The sequence below is a fragment of the Coccinella septempunctata genome, chromosome 2, assembly GCF_907165205.1.
Source record: "Coccinella septempunctata chromosome 2, icCocSept1.1, whole genome shotgun sequence".
NCBI classification, from domain to species: Eukaryota; Metazoa; Arthropoda; class Insecta; order Coleoptera; family Coccinellidae; genus Coccinella; species Coccinella septempunctata.
Window position 1 is genome coordinate 22,393,494 of NC_058190.1, and position 16,989 is coordinate 22,410,482.

At 37.3% G+C, this 16,989-nt stretch overlaps 1 protein-coding gene across 2 annotated transcripts; it reads right to left on the reverse strand.

Moving 5' to 3' along the window:
• Nucleotides 1–1,989: 1,989 nt before the first annotated feature.
• LOC123308347 (uncharacterized protein K02A2.6-like) lies at nucleotides 1,990–5,498 on the reverse strand. Of its 2 annotated transcripts, none has more exons than XM_044890962.1 (2): nucleotides 5,269–5,498; nucleotides 1,990–4,910 (listed from the first exon to the last, which is right to left on the reverse strand). In XM_044890962.1, exon 2 carries the CDS (start codon nucleotides 3,872–3,874, stop codon nucleotides 2,318–2,320), a length of 1,557 nt encoding a protein of 518 aa, XP_044746897.1. In that variant the 5' UTR covers nucleotides 3,875–4,910; nucleotides 5,269–5,498; the 3' UTR covers nucleotides 1,990–2,317. Both variants share the same exon structure in this region, with proteins under 2 accessions (XP_044746897.1, XP_044746898.1).
• Between the last annotated feature and the right edge of the window lie 11,491 nt (nucleotides 5,499–16,989).

Here is a 16,989-nt window from a genome sequence, read left to right on the forward strand (position 1 = left end):
TCCAGGATTACATCCAAACTCTAAGTCGCAAGGCAGCCTTATTTCTCGGCCGAACATTATACTGGATGGAGTTTCCTTGGTAGATTCTTGAACCGAAGATCTATATGCCATGGTGAATAGATGTAAATATTCATCCCAATCCCGCTGGTGATCAGAAACTACTTTGGCTAGATGTTTTCCTATGGTCCGATTCATTCGTTCGACCATGCCGTCTGATTGTGAACGAAGAGGTGTAGTCCTTGTTTTGTGAATCCCCAATTTGCTGCATACTTTTTGGAATAACTTTCAAAATTTCGGCCTTGATCACAATGCAGCTCCAGAGGTATTCCAAATCTGCAGAAAAATTATCTGACCAATTTATCAGCTACCGTACTTGCCTCTTTATTAGGAATACCGTAAGCTTCCACCCATTTCGTGAAATAGTCCATCGCTACCAAAATGTACTTGTTTCCATGGTCTGTTTCGGGAAAGGGGCCAGCGATGTCGATAGCTACTCGTTCCACGGGGTATCCGACGTTATATTGCTTCATTGGTGCTTTTCCTTTACCATAAGGTCCATTAGCAGCAGCGCAAACCTTGCATCTTCTACACCAATCTTTAACGTCCCTCTTACAATTCAGCCAATAAAATCGCTGCCTGACTTTTTCCAACGTCTTGGTTATCCCGAAATGTCCACCTGACGTTCCATTATGTAGTCTGGTCAGAATGTCTGTCACACGGCTCTTCGGCACAATCAACTGAAGTCTCTGCTCAGTTCCATCTTCATTTTCCCAACAACGTTTCAGAAGACCTCCATCAATCTTCAGCGTTTCCCATTGTGCCCAATACGACTTTATATTCTGACTCAGTCTGGATACTTCTTCCCAAGTAGGTCGTCTACCGCTCTTCTTCCAACTCAAGATTACTTTCAAGTCGTTATCTTCCTCTTGTGCTCTTTGAATTTCTTCAGGTAGCCAGTCGTCTTCGATTACGGTGGTCCGCCTTAAATCGATATTTTCTTCCAGGCGCGAACAATGGCTGCAATTCTCGGGACAAGGTCTTCTTGATAACGCGTCTGCATTGCGATGGCTAGTCCCCGCTCTGTGTTCAGTGTCAAAGTCATACTCTTGCAGCCTCTCAATCCATCTAGCCACTTGTCCTTCCGGGTTCTTGAAACTCAGGAGCCATTTCAAAGCAGCATGGTCCGTTCTTAGTAAGAATTTCCTTCCGTAAAAATATTTGTAGAAATAAATAAAAAGAAATATCGGGAATGTGGACCTTTCGACCTTTATTTCTGCCAAAACTACAAAATAGTTGCCGACGTTTCGGGGACCTGTATATCCTCTTTTTCAAGGCTGTAAAATTAATTGAGTTTCAGGTACATAATCGTCAAGGAAATAATGTAGGTATTACCAATATTACCTGAAACTCAATTAATTTTACAGCCTTGAAAAAGAGGATATACAGGTCCTCGAAACGTCGGCAACTATTTTGTAGTTTTGGCAGAAATAAAGGTCCACATTCCCGATATTTCTTTTTATTTATTTATGTCATGGATGAAAATATCGAACCAAATTTATTACCAGGGGGTTGGTTTCTGAACATCAAGAACGATCTTGGCTTAGCAGTGTACAAGAGATGCAAGGAATATGTTAACATACACAAAAAGTGGGCTTCACTAGTCAATAGGAGGATATGTTTGTTGCGCTGCAGGCAGAATAGCATCTTTCCGAAACATATTGTTGGTAATGTGAAACAAATCTATTCATTGGAGTTGGACAATCATCCTTCAAAAATGGTGTTAATAAAGCCCTACACAATTACCGCAAATCCATCCTAAAGTTTGAAATAAAAATAACCATTTGGAAGTTGAACAAATTGGAAAGCTCTCTTCCTGATATGGAAAGGGGTCTTCAACAATCTTTGGGACGTGAAAGACTTAAATACCTGAAGAGATTTTCTCGAAGGTTATGTGGTGTATTGAATAAATTAGCAATGATTAAAAACGACTATGACGTATACTTTTAATCTTTCATTTGCTACAATACAACTGAACTGCTTTTTGCAACGGAGAACAATTAGGATCAAACAAGATTAAGTGGGGAGTTTAACGCATGACAATATTAATCTTTATAACCAATATATTACATTCTTCCCCCCTACGAGAAAATCTGAGTTATATGAATTTTTAAAAATATCACAATTCAACATAAGTAAATTTAACTTATTTTAGCTATAAGCACTCAAAAGAATATCACAAATTAATCAATGAAAATTTAACATATCACATCAAAATTCATCACAGCAAAATATCCTAAAAACATACATCCATTAAACATTATTCAGCTTGGAATCTCTCCGGAGGCTTTCTCACTCTCTTAGGTCTATCAGTCTTATCTAATATTACATTTTCATTACTTTTAAATACATTTTCAATACTTTCAAATACATTTTCATCATTTTCACATACATTTTTATTCTTTGTTTCTTTTTCAAAATTACTAACAATTCTCTCCGATGGGTAAATAATATTCTCTGAAGTTTTTCTCAATTGATTAGCATGACGTTTCCAACATCTGTCTAACTCTAAAATATGGACTAGAAATGTTGCTCTTCCAATTTTTTTCCTAATTTTACCTTTAATCCAATTTGTTTTATTAACGTCTCGATAATCTTTTACCAAAACTAAATCATTTACTTGGTAATCGACAGAATTTTTTCCTTTATAATATTTCTTTTGATCTTGCTGTTTACAATGTACCTTATTCACTAATTCTTTAGATGGTTTATACAACAGAGCATTGAATCTTGTTCTCAAGTTTCTACAGAACATAATTTGATCAGGGCTTACTCCGGTAGTGCAATGTTCAGTAGTTCGATAGTCAAAAAGAAACCTAGAAAGAACTGTATGGGTGTCTACAGAGGTTTTTTCGCTCATAGCCTTTTTGATACTATTTTTAACTCTTTTTACACAATTTTCAGCTGCACCATTAGATTCTGGATGATATGGTGGGATCAAAACATGCTTAATATTATTCTTCTTCAAAAAAAATTCGAACTGTTCAGATGTGAAATAAGCATCGTTGTCTGATACTACCGTTTTTGGTAAACCAAATCTGGCAAAACAACTCCTAAGCATCTTAATCGTCGCTTCCGAACTTGTCGTTGAAGTTTCAAAAACTTCGACCCATTTCGAATGCGCATCTAATATGATCAGATAATACTTCTTGGAGAAAGGTCCAAAATAATCAATATGTAACCTTTCCCAAACTTCACCTGGCCACGACCAGGTTGCCAACGGAACCTTAGCGGGATTAGATAAATTCTTTCTGCAACTTTCGCACCGCTTAACATAATTTTCTACATCCTTATCAAGATTTGGCCACCAAAAATGTGCCCTTGCAATATTTTTTGATTTAACTATACCAAAATGCGTCATATGCAATTTTCTGAGAAAAATATGTCGTAACTTTACAGGAACAACTATGCGATGATTCCAGAATAAACAATTATTAGACACTGCAAATTCTGAACGTCTGGAAAAATATGGTTTGATCATATCATCATTACTAACGTACTTTGGCCACCCCATCTTCATAAATTCAATGACCTGACTCAACCCTTTATCATTGACAGTTTCACTTTTAACTTCATCTAGGTTTATTGGCATTTCTTCACTATTTGTTAAAAAATTACAATATGGGAATTCGACATCATCGTTGTTACTTAAACTATCGGATTCGGATTCCGATAATCTAGATAATGCGTCCGCCGTATTATTCTCCGATTTGACGTATTCGACTTCGTATTGGTAATTCGATAGAATCACAGCCCAACGCCTCAACCTATTAGCAGAAAATTGAGGGATTGGCTTGTTTTGTCCGAAAATCGTCATCAGAGGTTTATTATCTGTAATCAACTTAAATTTTTTTCATTAAGATATTGATGAAACTTATGTACGCCAAAAATAATAGCTAAACCTTCTCTTTCTATCTGACTATAATTTTTTTCACTTTTTGAAAGTGACCTTGAAGCATAAGCTATTGGTTTTTCAATTCCTGATGGGTATTGATGGCTTAAAATAGCCCCTAAGCCGTGTGAACTAGCGTCTACTGTTAATCTAATATCTAATTCAGGATTGAAATGTACCAAAACTTCTGTTGAACTAAGCAATAACTTGATTCTGTCAAAAGCTTGGTCACAATCTTTCGACCAAAACCATTTTACATCTTTTCTCAACAAACGATGTAATGGATATAAAATTTAAGAAATATTTCGGATAAATTTTCCATAATAATTTACCATACCTAAAGATGATTTTAATTCAGTTATGTTACTTGGTTTCTGGACTTTCAAAATTGCCGCGACTTTATTCTCACTTGTGTGAAGACCTTCCTCATCAATTTTATATCCCAAATATTCAATTGAATCTTGAAAAAATTTACATTTAGCAATGCTCAACTTGAGACCGGAATTTTCTAAAATTGACAAAACTAATTTAAGTCTATTAAAATGTTCCTTTTCGTCTTTTCCAGTAATAAGAATATCGTCTAAAAATACTGTCACGCCATCAATTCCACTCAACAGTGATTCCATCAATTTCTGAAATTTAGAGGGCGCTGAAGCAATTCCATAAGTTAGTCTATTGTATATAAATAAACCTTTATGAGTTACAATAGTGGTGAGATTTTTTGAATCATCATTCAAACCTACTTGTTGATACGCGTCTGATAAGTCTAATTTGGAAAATTGAACTCCTCCCTGTAGACAACCAAACAGATCTTCAATTCTTGGTAATGGATGTTGATCTATTTCATTGTGGGGGTTTATTGTCACCTTGTAATCTCCACAAAGTCTGACTGCACCATTTTTCTTCAACACTGGTACTACCGGAGTGCCCCACTGACTATAGTCTACCGGTGAGATGATACCTAGTGAAAGAAGGCGATTAATTTCAGCTTCAACTAGCGATTTTAAAGCATATGGAATAGGACGGGCCTTATGAAATTTAGGAGTAACATTGATATTTTTCAACTTTAAACTTAAGCTTGACTTATTGAATAATCCTACTCCTTCAGAAAAGAGATTCGAGAATTGATTTATCAGAGCATTTGTTTTAATATTAATTCTCTCATTCATGAAATTCAAATTTGAAAAGCCAATATTGTATATATTCAAGAAATCTCTACCCAATATTGGTGGGCCACCGTTTTTAAAGACATAAAAATTCATATTAGTTACAATTCTTTTAAATTCAACATTAGCATTCAAAATACCTAAAGGCTCTACCTTGGTTCCATTGTAGAAAGTGAGACATCGATCAGTCTGTTTCAATTTGTACATTCTAAATTTCTCTAAATACAAATCTTCAGAAATGCAAGAGATACTCGCTCCAGTATCAACTAGAAATAGAATATTACAAGAACCAAGTTTTACTTCTAATGAGTATGCATTGTCTTGACTGTTAGCATTATTGACAACAAACAAAGAAGGTTCATTTTCATAATTATCATTTTCATCTTGCAGGAAATTATGAGATCTTGAAAGATTATTCGTTCTTATTTTCTTTTTGAAACAATTATTAATATTATGGCCATTCTTTTTACAGAAAGAACAAAATAAATTTCTGAAGCACTTATCTTTATTATGACCAATTTTTCCACAGGATGTACACTTGTCATTTGTACCACCTTTCGTTGCGCTGGCGCTGGAACCTTTCTGGGAATTGGAGTGACGTCTGCCCTCGAGACGATTGACGTGGCTGCGCACTTGTAACAACTGTTCCACCTTCACGGGGTTGCCGATCTGGTAGCTTTGCGAAGACGCCATCTTGTTTTCTGCTATGCCTATAGCTTGTTCGAAAGTTATATCTTTCTTCTCTTCCAGGAGTCTGTCCAGTATAACACCTTTTTCGAATCCACAAACAAAACGGTCTCGGAGACACATATCTAATTCCTTTCCAAACTCACAGGAAACAGCTAAGCTACGCACACGCGCTGCCCAATCCTTAATTGTTTCATTATTCCCTTTCTTGCTATCGAAGAATTTGAAACGTTCAGCTAGGACTGATTTTCTTGGGATGAAATGTTTATCCAAGAGTGAAATTAACATATCGAATGTTTTCAATTCAGGGACATCCGGGCTGCACATGTTGAATATCAGTTTGTACGATTCTTCATCCAACATGTTTAAGAGAATTGCACGTTTTTTATTATCACTGGTAACTTTATTAGCGATGAAACAATTGTTCAATCTCGCTTTATAGATGTTCCAATCCGTGATATTTAAATGAAATTCTCGCAGTTGGCCGATTCCACCCATAATCACTTCGGAAGAACCGACTCTACCCGTAGCCATTTTGTCTTTTACACTTTTATTCACTCAAATAAAAAAATACTCCTAGGCAAAACAAAATTAAAAAATACTTTTAGAAAACTTAACTCAAAAATAATTCTTTTATCCTCGTCGCCAATTTATGTGGTGTATTGAATAAATTAGCAATGATTAAAAACGACTATGACGTATACTTTTAATCTTTCATTTGCTACTAATACAACTGAACTGCTTTTTGCAACGGAGAACAATTAGGATCAAACAAGATTAAGTGGGGAGTTTAACGCATGACAATATTAATCTTTATAACCAATATATTACAGGTTATTTGATAGGAAGATAAACCATCTCAGAGAAATCAATTTAAGAAAATACAAAGAACTTGAATCAAACCAGAAAACCATCATTACACCCACCACTTCTGACAGATGTGTCAAAAATTATACAAATGTACAGATTCCTAGATCTGTAATGACCATTCTAGGTCTCGGCCCAAAATTTGGCATTCCTGTTCGACACGACAATATACCCAAAGTCGACATCATTAAGGATGTAGAACACTGCATATCAACTTGCCCAGTAGATGAGGCAGACAAAAATCAATTCAGAATGAAATGTGTCAATGCGATCAACAACTTCCTAAACTCAAACAGAAGACAAAAATACACCTTTCCAGATCACAAACAACTGGCAGAAACCTCAAAGTTTATCAAGGATAATCCAAACATCATCATCAGCAATGCTGGTAAAGGAAACACCACAGTGATTATGTACTATCATGAATATATTAGAGAAGTGACTAATATGCTAGACAACAGTGAAGTGTACCTCAAGTTGAACGGAGATCCAACAAAGAGAATACAAACTTTCATTAATGAAACATTAAAAACTTTAAAGGACAACTCAAGTATCACCCAGAGTGATATATAAATTGTTATTTTGACATAACAGTGCCACACCAAAACTATATTGTCAGAGAAAGGTACATAAGCCCAATGTATGTCTTAGACCTATAGTGTGTATTAATTCACCAGGATACAACATTGGTAAGTTCTTACACCTTATTCTCTCAAAAGTCTTGTCGACTTCCACTTTTAATATCAGAAATTCTCATGAATTGGTTGAAGTGATACAGAATATCGTGGTACCTGAAGGTTATATTCTTGTATTATTCGATGTTGTATCTTTATTCAGGAATGTACCAAAAGAGTTGGTTATTAGAGTAATTAGAAAGCGGTGGAGGTATATATCCAATTTCACATATTTAGATAAAGATGTGTTTATAACATTGGTTGAAATGGTCTTTGATAGTGGTTATTTTGCATTTAATGGTGCCTACTTCAGGCAAATATATGGCACAATAATGGGTGACCCAGCCAGCCCATCATTTGTAAATCTTGTAATGAATGATTTATTTGAGTTTGTAGTTGACCAAATTCCATTTGCTGTTACCCTGCTTAGACTATATGTAGACGATACCATCGCTTTAATACCTAAGAATAGTTGCAATTTCCTACTATAATTACTCAATTCATACCACTCTTCAATTAAGTTCACCATGGAAATAGAGAACCAAATGTGTCTGTCATTCCTTGACGTTACTATCATCAATGAAAATAATAGACTGTTGTCTAAGTGGTACTATAAGCCAGCAAACTCCAATCGCTTACTGAACTATCATAGTAACCACAGTGTACCCCAAAAAACAAATGTAGCCTATAATTTAGTAAAAAAATCCTTAACCCTTAGTGACTCCAGTTTCCATACCGAAAATTTAAAAGTAGTTAAAAAAATCCTAAGAGACAATAATTATCCAATATACTTCATTAATAAGATCATAAAAAGAGTTGTTGAACATTTAACTAGTGCGGTGAATAATCCTGATGTTGGGATGGACCTTGAGATGAGTGGTAAGAGATATTTTAAATTTCCATTTATACCAGACCTCTCTTATAAGATAAAAAAGATTTTCAATGAATATAATTGTCTGTGTGCGTTTTATAACTTGAATACAACAAAAAAGTTTTTCACTCGTCTCAAGGATCCGACCCCCTCAGAATTGCAAACAGAGGTAGTATATAAGATCCCCTGCCTGGACTGTGAAAAGTGTTACATAGGACAGACCAAACAGTATGTGAAGGAAAGAATAAAACAACATCAAACAGATCTAAAAAGTGCACGCAACATAGACAAGACAGCGCTTACTAACCATGCACTGAAGGAGAAACATCAATTTGATTTTAATAATATCACAGTTCTCGACAGAGAAAAGTTTAGTTGCAAACGTAATATTAGTGAGATGCTTTACATAAAAATGAACAACTCTGTTAACTTTAGGGAGGATGTTAAGAACCTTAGTTTAGTGTATGACTTTTTACTAGATATAACATGACAGGATGATAATAGGTGAAGCAGTGGAATGTAATTTTGTTGAATATAATTTTTAATATAGTATTTCAGAAGAATAATTAAGCCCATGAGTCTTCTTCTCTTTTTCTTTTGTTTAGTTCTGTGTAATCTACTGACAGCTCAGTGGTTTTGTCCACTGCGCAGTATTTTTGTAAGTTTGTGAGGTTATGGTTTTATAATTTGACAGCTTTGATGTGCACGTGCGATTTTTGATATTATATTGCTTTAATTTAGCTAGATGTTCCTTTGTGTAGTATTCTTTGACTGCATTTAACATAGCAGAATATTGGTAATACCTACATTATTTCCTTGACGATTATGTACCTGAAACTCAATTAATTTTACAGCCTTGAAAAAGAGGATATACAGGTCCTCGAAACGTCGGCAACTATTTTGTAGTTTTAGCAGAAATAAAGGTCCACATTCCCGATATTTCTTTTTATTTATTTATGTCATGGATGAAAATATCGAACCAAATTTGTAGAAATGTTCTACGGACTTGATGACTGCTAAAAGTTCTCTCACGCAATAATTCCGTTCTGGTTTGGACAACACCTTGCTGAAGTACCCGATGACTCTTTCCTGTCCGTACTGAACTTGCGATAGAACGCCCCCAATGGCTGTATTACTGGCATCGATGTCGAGCACAAATTTACCTTCAGCCCTTGCGTAACTCAGAACTGGAGCTGTGACCAGAGCCCTTTTTAATCGTTCGAAGGCTTCAGCGCAATCGTCGGACCATATGTACTCCTGTCCATCTTCCGTCAATTTCGTCAGCGGCTTGGCAACGTTGGCAAAACCAGATACAAATCTTCTATAATAAGTGCAAAGGCCTAAGAAACTCCGCAACTCACTCTTGTCTTTCGGTATAGGCTATTCCTGCACTGCCTTGATCTTATCCGGATCAACTTTCACACCTCCCCGTGAAACTACGTGTCCTAAATATTTCACTTCTGTTCGAAACAGATTACACTTTTTAGGACTTAGCTTTAGGTTGGCATCACGAAGTCGCTGGAAAACCTCGGATAGGTTGTGTAGGTGATCTTGGAATGATTTTCCCACTACTATCACATCATCAAGATACACCAGACAAGTTTTCCAGGAGAGCCCTCTCAATATTGTCTCCATCAGACGTTCAAATGTGGCAGGAGCATTGCATAGACCGAAAGGCATAACTTTAAACTGCCACAGACCCGTTCCAATACTGAAGGCAGTCTTTTCTTTGTCTTTTGGATCCAAGCCAACCTGCCAATATCCACTCTTCAGATCCAAGGTGGAAAACCAACGTGATCTGTAAGGGTCCTATTTCGTGGCCTGATTGAGCTGCCTATAGTCTACGCAGAATCTAGTAGTTCCATTCTTCTTCTTCACTAATACTACGGGCGATGTCCAGGGGCTATCGGACGGTTCAATTACACCTTCTCTCGCCATGTCTTCAATAATTCTTTCAGGTTCTTCTCTTTTTGCCAGAGAGATACGTCTAGGATGCTGTCGGATAGGTTGTGCATCACCAGTATTGATTTTATGCTGCAGAACATCGGTCTTCCCTGTTCTTCCGTCAGTGGCAAAAACGTCGGAGAAGGTTTGAACCAATTTTCTCACTTCGAGTAGTTGGTATCGGTCGAGCTCTTGACACTTTGAAGTGAGGAGGGACACCAGTTCTGCAGAATTCCTTTGTGACTTTGAGATTTCTGCAGTACTTATCCCACCCGAAATATGGTACACTGGTACACCGCGTCCAATCAAGGTATCCTTCTTCAGGGTGACTGGAAACATGTTGACATTGAGCAATCGGATGGGAATGCTGTCTCTTACCCTTACCAAGGTCTTCCCAAGTAATAGTCCTTTAGCTAATGTTGTATCGTCACAGGGCTCAATTACTCTCACGCAGACACTCCTCGTTACATCGTCACATCTACCAGTCACTATGCCTTCAGTTCGCCCTGGCAACGTGATGTCCTTGGTCAGTCGAATCCGATATATCTTGTCCTCCACATCATTGAATGGAATCTCTTCACTTCCTAGCCGAAGTACATCACTCTTCATATCCAATTGGCATCCAAGCTTCTTAACAAGGTCCAATCCCAGAATAACTTCTTCCGTGATTCCAGCTACCAGAACTTCGTGGCTAACTGTTGTGTTTCCCAATTCAATAGTGGAGACGATCGATCCATAAGTCGGTATTTCTTGTCCAGACGCAGTTCGAAGTTTGATCCTAACTGGGCAAATCTTGAATCCTTCAGCAATTTCTGGACGCACAATAGTTTTGGTCGAGCCAGTGTCTACCAGTATTTTCACATTTCGATCATTTATCTTTCCGGGGATAACTATGCTTGATAAATCCTTAGACATTATTCCTCGGATTATCTCTTCGGGGGCATTTTTGGCTTGGGTCGATTTATGCCCCTTATCACCGACCCTTTTTAGTTTCTTTGCTGTGACTCTTTTTCCAATTCTGGACAGTTTCGCTTGAAATGCCCACTTTTGTTGCAGTTCCAGCACACAGTATCCTTTTCCCTAGTTTGTGATATTCTGCGGATTTCTTCTCTGACAATATGCTCAATAGATCGGTCTGATTCTTGGACTTGTCTAACACGAAGGTGTCCTCTATGCGACGCTTGCTTCGCTGCCTCAATTTCCAAAGCCTATGCTAAGGCATCATCAATGGTTCTAGGGCGTGCTAGTCTCAGGGCTTGTTGTATTTCACTATCCTTTATCCCATCCACGAATGTCTGGATTGATAGCTGTTCCAGGAAGCTATCTGGAGCAGATGGATAAGCCAGCCTGACTAATCTCCCCACATCAGATTCAAACTCCTGGAGATTTTCCCCTGTTTTCTGCACTCGGTTCTTTATTTGTGCATGGTATACTTGTTGTAGATGAGCATCACCATATCTCATCTGAAGTTTCGATGTAAGAACTTCGTAACAGGCTTGTTGACTCTCCGGGATCGTCTGCAGGATGTTGAGTGCCTCTCCTCGTAGAGCGATAATTAATGCCGTGGCTTTTTCGTTGTCGTTCCAATTGTTCACCAGGGCAGCAGCTTCAAACTGTTTTTGATATGTCGACCAGGGTATTTTTCCATCAAAAGTTGGAGGTTTGATCTTCATTCTACTACCTTCGCCGTCATTTTCCGCTTTCGCTGAGCTGTAGGGTGTTGAAGACAGAATATCTGTTTTGTTTGACATTCTTTCCAAGGAATCTATCAACTTAGAATGATGTTCAATTTTTCCTGCCATTTCTTCCAATTTTCCATTTACGTCGTCATAAACTTTGTCAAACTTTTCATCAACTCTTTCATAAACTTCGTCAAATTTTTCGTTCACTATATCAAACTTCTCGTCTACTTTATCAAATTTTTCATTTATGGTTTCCAGTTTCTTATCCAATTTATCTGTAAGTTGACTCACCACATCATTACAATTTTTCTTAATCTGGTCCATTTTTTCATTCAATTTACAAGAGTTCTCGTCCATTTTCTCATTTAATTTTCGAGAATTTTCTTCCATTCTGTCGTTCATCTTACTCAAAAAGTCCATTACCGCTTGAGTCTCCATTGCGTTCTGTAATCTTGTGGTCACTGGCATGAACAAATAACCGAAAATATTTATTTAATTCGAGCGATGTTGAACCTCACACTTGACATCAATGTAACGTTTTCTTCGCTTGATTGAAACGTCCACCTGATTAAAATTATTTCTTTACACTTAATACACTTATAACTCACAAACTAACTATGACACAACTATTTATTTCCACTCGTATTCATTTCCACTAGTCGCTTGCACTGTGAATTATATCTGTACTTGTACTTGTCTACCTGCTCCTCCGCTAGGCTTATATAGGCGCCGGAAACATTCAGGTACCTTCGCGGTTGTTCGAGAATCTCGCGATCGCTCTGGTTCTCGAAAGGTCCGACCGCAAGGGCCGGACTGGTTACAATACTGAGCGACAAAACTAAAGGATGGTTTTGTTTTGTGACCCGGATGTTAGTTTTCATCTGAACATTGGTTGAAATCGATTGGTATCAATGAAAAACGCTGTTGGATGTGATAAATTTTTATTTGCAATCTATAAAAAATTTACAAAACTTTGAAATTATGGACAACGAATAGAGCTTTGACTAGTATACTAGAGTACATGATTATCTGCTATAGGTACGTCAAAGGTGTTTTTTCTGTGAAAACGTTCTGAATTAATAAACTGAGTTGAATTTGTACAATTTATATCATAAATTGATATGAACCAATATTCAATTTACCGTCATAGGATACGCATTTCCGTTACTTACATATTATTTACAAAATTTTCAGAACCACAATGTTACATTGTCAGGAAGCTGCAAACACTTCTATACAGGTTCAGATGTATTAAGGAGGTACTTCCATCTCATCTTCTGAGAACCTTATACGTGGCTCTGGTGGAACCTCATCTACGTTATGGTATCCTGGGGTGCATTGGTCGAGACACATCTTCATCCAGTGGAGGCAATGCAGAGGAGATTTTTAAGACTGATCTCTTCGAAGGGCCATCTTTACCCCTCCGACCTGTTGTATGCTGAAACCCGGATTCTTGACGTGAGACAGCTGTATTTTCTCAAGGTTGCTTTGAGGTTCTTCTCCTCTATATCCCAAGCTGAGTTGCCCCCACATAACTATAACACCCGTCAGGCTGGAAATTATGTTGTGCCCTTTATGACTAAGTCATTCGGACAGAGATCCTTCTGTTATGTTCCCAATGGTAATGAACTCCATTCCTGCTTATATCAGGGATTTGAACAACTTCAACCGATTCAGAAAACATCTACTCGTGTATATTCAAAATTCGCCTCGTAGAATGTGCCGAAGAATTACGGAGGGAGGTGCAGACTTATTGTTGAAGAAACTTCTTATGAGAGCTGTTTCCCGGAATGCAGTGTTTTGTTTTCATTATGAGTGGATTTCCTTTTTGGCTCTTCATTTTTTGTTTTGTTAATAATATTTTTGTTTATGTCATCTCGAAACAAGTATTTCTATACTTATCGAGTATTTAATTATTCACTTGTATTAATAATGTTGTCAAGAGTATGATTGTAGAAATAGTGAATAAATTATTATTATACAATTGAAAAAACCTTACAGAGGTATACAAGACCTGTATTCAAGCTTGTCAGTATAATTTCTTCATGCTTTTTTATGATTTCTCCATGGTATGGTCTCTTTATGACACAATATACAAATTGATTGACGAATGAACAAAACACTCACAGAAGGTTTCATAAAACTTTGACTTTCCAAACAACAATTTGACAGTCACCCGATCCCAAATCGAAATCTATAAAACTTTTGCATTTCTGAATATTTTGAAGCCAATTTAGAATCTTTGAATGGATATATAAAAGTCATAATTTCCCCTAAATGAGCCCTTCATGCAAGGGATGCTTGCATATAACAATTTACGTGGATGAACAGTTCTCAATCGACTTGCAGTAAAATGTTCATTGCACATGGTGTAGTCAGTAGTGTTTGCAGGCTTTTACGCCCTGAAAATTTTATCCACTTCGTAGCACTGAAAATAAAAATCAATTAATGACCTAGTCACATGTTACCAGTTTCAATACTTACATTTCCATTTTCCTTATTAAAATTCGTTTTATTTGATCCACAGTTCTTCACCATACAATAATTTTCGATCGATATTGTGAGGTTTTCGCCAAGAAATTAGACAAAAATTTCAATAATCAGCAACTAGAACGGCCTTGGAAAACAAAAGGCGATACGAGGTTGCCTATAGATACGAGAATCAAAACATTCAAAACCTGTTCGATCAAAATGGTCATAAGACTCTGACATCTCGCAAAATTTCAAATTTCCCTCGAATTAAAATTTTAACCAATCCTAGGGCCTTAAAAACAAATTTGAAAGACAGATGGCGCTCACATCACTTTAGTCGCTTCGTTTTCTATCTTCCTATTTCATAATCTTTGGCGTCAACTGAGTGACAGTGGTTTGAAATTAAAATTTTGTGGGACTTTGTTCATGACAAATTTTATTATTTTTTTAGATGGTGTTTGTGGAGCTGCAGATGAAGTATCAAAAATGCAACGTTGTCCAACTAATATGAGAAAGTGAGTTGAAAATATTTATACCAGTGATAGCTATGAATAAATATTTATGCCAGAAATAACAACAGAGGAGACGGTATCCAAAATTGAAGCAGATGTGTTATCTATGGATGTGAATAGGGGTAGTGCCGAAACTTTTTCAGTAGCTTATGTGGCTGGTTTCATTTGGAAAGGCATCTATAAGAAAATAACGTGTACGGATTGTTCTGCTCTATTATCATCAGATGAATAGGAGGCACAGAACATGTTCATCTGGAACAAGGAATGGCCAGATTATGAGAGGAGTTTGTATTATCCAATATCCAAGTATTGTATATCCACTGGACAAGGTAAAACTTCTTTGGAGAATTTTATGGTGGAAAACTCTAATATTTCTGACCCTCCATATCATGCATCTAAATTTGTTCATAATGACATTGATTTTTCATGGTTAACATGTGAACAACATTAGCAGAGTTCCGCATCTCGGAGGAAATTTAGCGAGCAGATTTTCAGGTTACTTTGCTCTGATCGTAATAATATTAAAATTATACGTTACTTGTTTTATATTTTACTTGTTGTTTTATATTTCCCCTTTTTAATACTTTAATTGTTCTCCTATATGTCTGTTGATATTAGTTTAATTTAAATTCAAATAAATCGTGAAACCACCATCCGAAAAGTTGTATTTCCGTATTGTCCCAAAATTTTCACGCAGCCATATTGATAGCGAAATTGTTTGCCTATGTAAAGTATAATAATCAACATGGCAAAAATTTCAGCATCAATTTTATGGTTGTGCGAAATCGCACCCATACTCCAAAACAAGAAAACCAATTGTTTTCTTTGTTTTTCACAAAAGAATAATTTCAAATTCCCGCGTTAAACGCTACACAACATCGCCTTTGGCGCCTTGTACAAACAGGGTCGATGCTGTGAGACAAGGATGCAAAACATCGCGTCTTTTAGCCCTGAAGAAGGAGGAACTCGCCTCCGAAACGTCGGCATATTGAAAATTGCCTGAGAGAATAAAGCGATTGTCCAAATTCCTGATAATAGTTTTATTAAATTATAATCATGGACAAAAACCAAACTGATACCTCATATAGTTCAATACGTACAAAAAGCCATGAAAACCGGAAAAGAAGAAAAATTTTGCAACTCAAGTTGCAAAAACCCAGAACGCGCCACCCACAAAACGCGCGCGTAAAGAAAGTGCATCTTCAGACGAAGAGATGCAAAAAAGCAACGGAGATGCCTAAAAAAGGTAAAATTCCACCCATCACGACAATGGGTACAGCCTCAGCTCAACAGAAAACCACTCCAGTGGAGGAGAGGAAAGAAAAAATCCCCCCAGTCACCCTGAGAGGTACGTCAGAATGGACGTCAATTTCCAACGCGTTAATGCGAAACGGAATTAAATATAGCAGAGCGACAACTGTGAAGGACGGAATTAGGGTCGTTCCACAAACCGCGGAAGACCACAGAAGGATGACCCACTTCCTTCATAAAATAAATAGGGAGTTTTACACTCTTCAACGGGAGGAAGAAAAGAAAATCTACGCGGTAGTGAGATATCTACCGCTGGATGCAGATATCCCGACGATCCTTGACGACGTCAAGGATCAAGGGATCGTCGATGCTGAGGTCATAAGAATGACCTCAAATATAACTAAGAGGCCGATGCCCTTATTACTGGTTAAAACCCAGAATAAGGGTATCTTCGAGGTGAGAAGGCTCTACAACATGAACTGTATTGTTGAACCTAAGAGAAGGACGACCGGGCCTGGACAATTTTATCGCTGTCAGCGATATGGACATGCCCAAAGTAAGTGCACTTTTCCATGGAGGTGCGTGAAATGCTCTGGTAATCACAGCTCCAAGGAGTGTACGCTTACCAGGGAGAACGAGGAGCGAAATGCCTCTTGTGTTCTCTGTGGAGAGCAAGGACATCCAGCCAGCTACAAGGGATGTAGCGAATGGAAATTGGTCACTAAAAAGACCAAGAGATCTCCAAGATCGAACCAGACCAGCTCGAGGCCAACACAAAATACACCGAAGCCATCCCAAAACTCTTCGGAAGTGAAGAAACCCCAGGAAACTGCAACCAAAGTGGTCAAAGAGACGAAGAATCCAGAGAAAAAGGCGGAAAAGGCAAAAACCGTCAAAAAAGCCGAAACCAGGAA